Source organism: Naegleria gruberi (assembly GCF_000004985.1).
Source record: "Naegleria gruberi genomic scaffold NAEGRscaffold_78, whole genome shotgun sequence".
In the NCBI taxonomy this organism is placed as follows: Eukaryota; Heterolobosea; class Eutetramitea; order Acrasida; family Naegleriidae; genus Naegleria; species Naegleria gruberi.
This window is the reverse complement of record NW_003163249.1, coordinates 209,253-209,908: the sequence shown is the minus strand read 5'-3', so window position 1 is coordinate 209,908 and position 656 is coordinate 209,253. Positions and strand designations below refer to the sequence as shown.

At 34.9% G+C, this 656-nt stretch overlaps 1 protein-coding gene across 1 annotated transcript in view; it reads left to right on the top strand.

Annotated features, from left to right (window-relative positions):
• The window catches only part of NAEGRDRAFT_53997 (uncharacterized protein), a gene marked incomplete at both ends in the record, with an annotated part of 6,930 nt that continues 6,274 nt past the window's right edge, over nt 1-656 (top strand). Inside the window, one exon of the mRNA XM_002669815.1 lies at nt 1-332. Coding sequence (XP_002669861.1) covers nt 1-332 — 332 coding nt within the window. The remainder of the gene's footprint in view (nt 333-656) is intronic.

The window sequence follows — 656 nt, the reverse complement described above, 5'->3', positions numbered from 1 at the left end:
AACCCAAACCCAAACCCAAACCCAAACCCAAACCCAAACCCAAACCCAAACCCAAACCCAAACCCAAACCCAAACCCAAACCCAAACCCAAACCCAAACCCAAACCCAAACCCAAACCCAAACCCAAACCCAAACCCAAACCCAAACCCAAACCCAAACCCAAAACCCAACCCAAACCCAAACCCAAACCCAAACCCAAACCCAAACCCAAACCCAAACCCAAACCCAAACCCAAACCCAAACCCAAACCCAAACCCAAACCCAAACCCAAACCCAAACCCAAACCCAAACCCAAACCCAAACCCAAACCCAAACCCAAACCCACGACTAAGGTCAGACCCAATATTTTGACTTTTATTCATCTTAATTTATTATCTCAATAAATACTCATTATAAATCAATATATTATATATCAATATACTCCAAATTGAATATATAATCATATTATAACATAATATTACATCATTATAATGACTTATATAAGTTAATTTCATATAATAGATTAGACAATTAGAATATCAATGAAAACATTTCAAAATCATTTCAAATCAATAAATCACCTTATAAATCATGTTAATAACAATATATATCAATTTCAAATACTTTGGTATCATTTCAAGAAATTTACTATTCAACTTGTCAACTGACCTATACTA